The sequence below is a fragment of the Macaca mulatta genome, chromosome 7, assembly GCF_049350105.2.
Source record: "Macaca mulatta isolate MMU2019108-1 chromosome 7, T2T-MMU8v2.0, whole genome shotgun sequence".
Classification (NCBI taxonomy): Eukaryota; Metazoa; Chordata; class Mammalia; order Primates; family Cercopithecidae; genus Macaca; species Macaca mulatta.
Window position 1 is genome coordinate 93624468 of NC_133412.1, and position 6274 is coordinate 93630741.

Consider the following 6274-nt stretch of genomic DNA (forward strand, 5'->3'; position numbering starts at 1 on the left):
ATTGTGCTGAATCTATTGAGATCAAGTTGAGAGGAAATGACATCTTCACATATTGAGTCTTCCTACTCATGTACATGGAGTATCTATGCTTCCTCAATTTCTTTCATTAGAGTTTAAAATTTTTCCTCATGCCAATTTTTACATAATGTATTAGATTTATACCTAAGTATTTCACTTTTTTTGGTACAATATAAATGGTATTGTGTTTTAAATTTCAAATTGCAATTGTTCATTGCTGGTATATAAGAAAGCAACTGACTTTTGCATATTAACCTTGTATCCTGCAACCTTGCTATAAACAGACATTATGTTTATTCTGCAGATATTTGGAGCCATAAAAGCATGAGTGTTGTACTATTATATCTTGCTCAAAAAAAGACGAATCTGGAAGTAATGTGTAGAATGGATTGGAAGGAGAAAAAAGCAAGGCAAGGAGTCCACGTGGGAGGCTTTTATGTGAGCCCTCCATGAGACAATGAGTTTCTGAATAAGGGTGTTGCAGTACCAGTGAAAAGGTAAGAACAGATTCAAGAGGAAAATATCCTAAATTCAGCCTTCTTCTTCAGGCTTACAAGTCTTTTCATACACAGTTCCGTCTTTGGGAGGCCCTTAACACTCTCTTCACCTAACTTGTAATTATTCCTCAAAATTCAGTTCAGGTGTTGTGCCCTCCAACAATCCTTCCCCTCTACTATCTTCCTGTAGCCTCCTGTAGTGTCCTCCATCACACTGTAAGTGCTACTTATATTAATATAATCTACTTGTCTATATACTTACCTGCCTGTCTCTAATCTCTTTCATTAAATCATGAGCTCCTGAATTTGTGTAGCCCAGTACCTGGCCCAATAAGTATTTGCATAAATGAATAATTTATTCACATCTGTTGTAGGAACTTACAATATTACCAAGTATGTGGCAGGTATTATATCATATTTATGTGACATATTTTCTCTTAAGAAACAGAAATCATAAAGCTTCAAAAAAAAAAAAAAAAAAAAACACTGAAGCCTCAGATGAGGCAGGAAGCGCTCAACCCATATCAGGAAGTGATCAGTTCCTCAAAACTGTGAGTTTTTAGTCATGTTGTTTCTTTAAGTCGGCTTAGCCTTCCTGTATACGCGTGATAATGATACTGTTTTAAAGAATAGGCGTGAAAGTCTAAGAGTTTAATCTAAACTCTGCACAAGAAGTTAATCTGCCAAGCCCTAGGATTCTCTTTCTGAAAGCTCAGAATATTTCTTCCCCTTCCCTACACACACAGGACTTGAAGGGTTGGAGAAGAAAGGCAGACAACAGCTTCTGAGCTTTGAACTAATCACAGCCTCGGTTCTCAGTAGGAGCCCCAACACTGAGACCAGGTAAGAAAGAAGGCCTCAGGGCTGGAGCGAGCAGAGCAGTAAAGACGGCTGGGAGGTAGTGGTCAGATAGAGGGTAAATATTTCAGGAGGGAAGACGGAAGAAACTGTTTCTGATATGACAGTCATCAAATGCATGAGTACAGGTGAAAGAAAATGGGATAGGTCAATCAAAGGAGAGGTCATATTTCTGTTTCCTGGGCTTCAGGTTCTTTATAGAATTGTGAGACTCTGTGAGAAAGAAGATGGTTTTTAAAAGGGAGCTATAACATCTCAAAAGGCAAAATAAAAATCTAAATAGTTATGATTAAAATGTTTGCTCTTATTGTTTCTACTACTATAATTATCTTCTCTCTTTCTACACAGAAAAGATGGTGCTACGCTTTCCTCTTCTTTTATTGCTGCTGGTTCTATGGGGACCGGTGTGTCTACTTCATGCTTGGCCTAAGCATCTCACCAGGGCTCATTGGTTTGAAATTCAGCATATACAGCCAAGTCCTCTCCAATGCAACAGGGCAATGAGTGGCATCAACAATTACACCCAGCACTGTAAGCATCAAAATACCTTTCTGCATGACTCTTTCCAGAATGTGGCTGCTGTCTGTGATTTGCTCAGCATCATCTGCAAAAATCGTCAGCACAACTGCCACCAGAGCTCAAAGCCTGTCAACATGACTGACTGCAGACTCACTTCAGGAAAGTACCCCCAGTGCCGCTATAGTGCTGCCGCCCAGTACAAATTCTTCATTGTTGCCTGTGACCCCCCTCAGAAGAGCGACCCCCCCTACAAGTTGGTTCCTGTACACTTAGATAGTATTGTCTAAGGCATCCACTGCTTTTCCTTTCATTTGGCATAGCTTCTGTTACAACTGCATCCACATTTTCTTTTCTTTTGTTGATTTTCTTATTCCCACAGAAGAAAGAAGAAAGGTGTTGGGAGAATTAGAGTGCCTAGGATACCAGACCAGAGTTGAGACGAAAAGAAATAAGCTTATCTTCTGCTTTGTAGTTCTGTACTTTTCGAGAGAAGAGAATAGGGAAGAGAGCAAAGATTCCGATTTCTAACCCTGCAACTTTTGCCAAGCTTTATTGCCCTGTGTTCACAGCAATAAAACCATTTCCTGCTGCATTCTAATGAGTGTGTGTTTGAGATCCCCTTTCAAAGTATTGTTTACCGGTATTCAAAGGAACGCTGTTTTGACTTTAAGTCCCTAGAAAACTTTTAAGGCCTCCCTGGGGCCTCTACCACTTCTTTGCCCACAAGAAATGAGAGCGTTTGGGACTTTGGAGCATTTCTTCAAACTCTGCTCATGACTTTATATATTTCCCTGGAAACCATTGTCTATGTTTAATTGGAGGTAGTACTGATACCTCAAAGACAGTTGATGATAATTTCACACATAGATTCTGACACTGGCAACTGAAAGATCCTATGTCTTTTCCATTGGTTTCTGTTTTCAATCAGTTAATGATTTAAATATAAGGTAATAGTAGTAGTAATAGGGATAATAATCCACTGTAGTAACCTTAGAGTCAATCCTCCATTATCTATTGAAATGGACAAATAGAAAGTATAGATCAAGGAAAAAGCACTAGGCTGGGTGTGGTGGCTCACACCTGTAATCCCAGCACTTTGGGAGGCTGAGGCAGGTGGACCACCTGAGTCAGGAGTTCAAGACCAGCCTGGCCAACATGGTGAAACACTATCTCTACTAAAGATACAAAAAAATTAGCTGGACATGGTGGCAGTGCCTGTAATCCCAGCTACTTGGGAGGCTGAGGCAGGAGAATCACTTGAACCCAGGAGGTGGAGGTTGCAGTGAGCCAATATTGCGCCACTGTAGTCCAGCCTGGGCAACAGAGTGAGACTCCCATCTCAAAAACAAAAAAAGAAAAAGACAAAAGCGCCAGGAGACCTGATGCAGTGGCTCACACCTGTAATCCCAGCACTTTGGGAGGCTGAGGCAGGTAGATGACTTGAGGCCAAGAGTTTGAGACCAGCCTGGCCAATATGGTGAAACCCCATCTCTACTAAAAATACAAAAAATTAGCCGGACATGATGGCAGGAGCCTGTAATCCCAGCTAATCAGGAGCCTGAGGCAAGAGAATCACTTGAACCTGGGAGGCAGAGGCTGCAGTGAGCCAAGATTGTACCACTGCACTCCAGCCTGGGTGACCGAGTGAAACTCCATCAAAAAAAAAAAGAAAGAAAGAAAAGAAAAAGAGAAAGAAAGAGAAAAAAGCACTAGGAAACTAAAAACATTCTAGTCCTGTGTAAATACTGAAATATCACAGAAATATCGGGGTTTTGGAACAGAACCTGAACTAAGTCACTTTCACAGAGGGAACTTCAGTTTCCTTGTCAGCCTCTAGAGTTATTGGGCTAGTGGGCCAGGTGTAAATCCCAAGTGCTTTATACACTGATGAGTCTTTAAGTAGCAGCCAAAGACAATGAAGTTTGAAAAGGCTACATATTGAAGTGTATTCGTTACCTGTGCTGCAAAATGATTCGTTCCAAACCAGACTATTAGTTTAATAGATATGCGAACTCAGCTCACCTTCCTTTATGCCACACATTTACGTCATATCATAGGAACGAAGAATGGAATATGAGGTTTCAGGGTGATGACTGATTAAGGGCCCTCCCATTGGGAAGCAATTAGCAGGCCAGGGCAATATGGCACCTAAGAAGGTGGGTACCTTACAGAGGGAATCCTACAGTGGGACTTGAGTGCTCTAACTCAAAGCAGCTTTCAATTGTATTCAGCTTTAAGCTGTGCTGCATTTACATTTTATTGTCTCAGAGTCTTCATGTAAAGTGTGGTGGAATGGCAGGGAGAATCTGTGCTCATGTTTGGTATGAACAACTATACAAAAGTAGCAGCATCTGAAAGGAAATGGGTTGAATGGATTTATATAACATATGAACATTAGCTGGAAATTGCCAGAGATTCTTAAAGGTAACCTAGTAAAACCAAACAACTCAATTGCTCATGCTATTGTTATTTATATAGTAAAGGTACCTCATGGATTGAATAAATCTGTGCTGCAAAAATTTTTCAACGTCAGAAACATTAGGGAACATGAAATATTACTTAAAATTAGTGAAATAAATTGTGAGATCTAAAATACTGCAAATATTTTGTAACAAATGGTTAAAAACAAAAATATAATGAGTACCATCTTTTGAAGAGATTTACAACAACAATACCTAATCTTCCCCACCCTCCCATGACAAACCTATCCCCAACGACAATTACAGTCACTTTTCATTGCTGATCAAGGAGAAGGCAACAATGAGGGTAACTTTGCAACAATCTATTATGCCCAAACTTTTAGAAGGTATTAGTTCTAAACAAGTGGAATAGACAGGGATGGAATCTCTCATAGATTTATTTTCTTTTCTACATGCAATTATGTATTGCAGAAGAAGTTCAACACATAATTGCTAAGGAGTTCACTTAGATATATCCCTAGAATATACAGAATGATCCCAAAGCAGGCAAAGCTTCGAAATGAATTCAGCAGATGTTCCAGCAGCGCTCAACTCTGGCTTCATATTAGATTCACCTGGGAGCTTTTAGAAAAATACCAATGGCTGGATCTACTAAATACATTTTATGAACATTTAATGAAAAATTAAATGAATATCTGGGGGTGAGACCTGGGCACTAATCGATGTTTTTTAAAGATCCCCATGTAATTGTAATGGGCAGCAAATATTGGTAACAACTGTTGGTACAGGAGTAAGCAAACTACATCTGCAGACCTCTGGCCTGCCGCGCCTATTTTATACTGCCTGTAGTAGTGTGGTTTTTAGTTTTAGCTTTTTTTTTTTTTTTGAGATGGAATCTGGCTCTGTCACCCAGGCTGGAGTGCAATGGCTTGATCTCAGCTTACTGCAACCTCCACCTCCTGGATTCAAGCAATTCTCCTACCTCAGCCTCCTGAGTAGCTGGGATTACCCGCCACCACGCCCAGCTAATTTTTGTATTTTTAGTAGAAATGGGGTTTCACCATGTTGGTCAGGCTGGTCTGGAACTCTCGACCTCAGATGATTCATTCTCCTTGGCTTCCCAAAGTGCTGGGATTACAGACGTGAGCCACCATGCTTGGCTGGTTTTTACTTTTTTAGGGGGAGAAGAAGAAGAAAGAGGAGGAAGGGAAAGAACAGGAAGAAGGAAAGTGTAGACAGCGTGAGAAAGGGGAAGGAAGGGGAAGAAGAGGAAGAAGAAGGAGAGGAAGTGACACAAACTCTATGTGTTCCACAAAAGTAAAATATTTGCTGTCTGGTCCTTTATAGGGCAAAGTGTGTTGACGCCTGGTCTTCTAGACTATTCAGTGGATGTTGTCCTTTGGCTGTGGCTGAGGCAGGTGACTGGAATTCAGTAGGAGGAACGACACCTGGCAGGCTGAGAATTTTGAACTGGGGCCTCAGGAAAGTAATGAATTCTTAATATTCCTTTCTGTGCACTGTTTCAGTGTTTTTCTCTAATGTACTCATTTCCTCTGTTTTTCTTTTTCACACAGTAAGTAGGCAGTCATCCCTTTCCATCTTACTTTCTAATTTTCTCATAAATATTATTTAGTTTTGAAGGGATTCTGACTGATCACATGGATCAGACATGACCACTTGGACAGAATCACATTGCAAAAAATAGCTTCCGGGAGCCTTTCTTTTCTTTTTTTTTTTTTTTTTTTTTTGAGACGGAGTCTCGCTCTGTCGCCCAGGCTGGAGTGCACTGCAAGCTCCGCCTCCCGGGTTCACGCCATTCGCCTGCCTCAGCCTCCCGCGGGAGCCTTTCTTGTGGACCGTGTAGAAGAGAGGGTTACAGAGAATTGCCGTTAGGGCTGGCCAAATGGAGTCTCCGGCCTCGTCTGTTCCTCAGGCACCCCCTTGCATCTTGGAATACCCTTC

At 41.0% G+C, this 6274-nt stretch overlaps 1 protein-coding gene across 1 annotated transcript; it reads left to right on the forward strand.

The window, feature by feature from the left end:
* The first annotated feature begins 1121 nt into the window (after positions 1–1121).
* Positions 1122–2407, forward strand: RNASE6 (ribonuclease A family member 6). Its single transcript, NM_001260612.1, is given in 2 exon segments — positions 1122–1358; positions 1722–2407. A coding segment is annotated over 1 exon segment (453 nt). The 5' UTR covers positions 1122–1358; positions 1722–1726; the 3' UTR covers positions 2180–2407.
* Positions 2408–6274: the final 3867 nt, after the last annotated feature.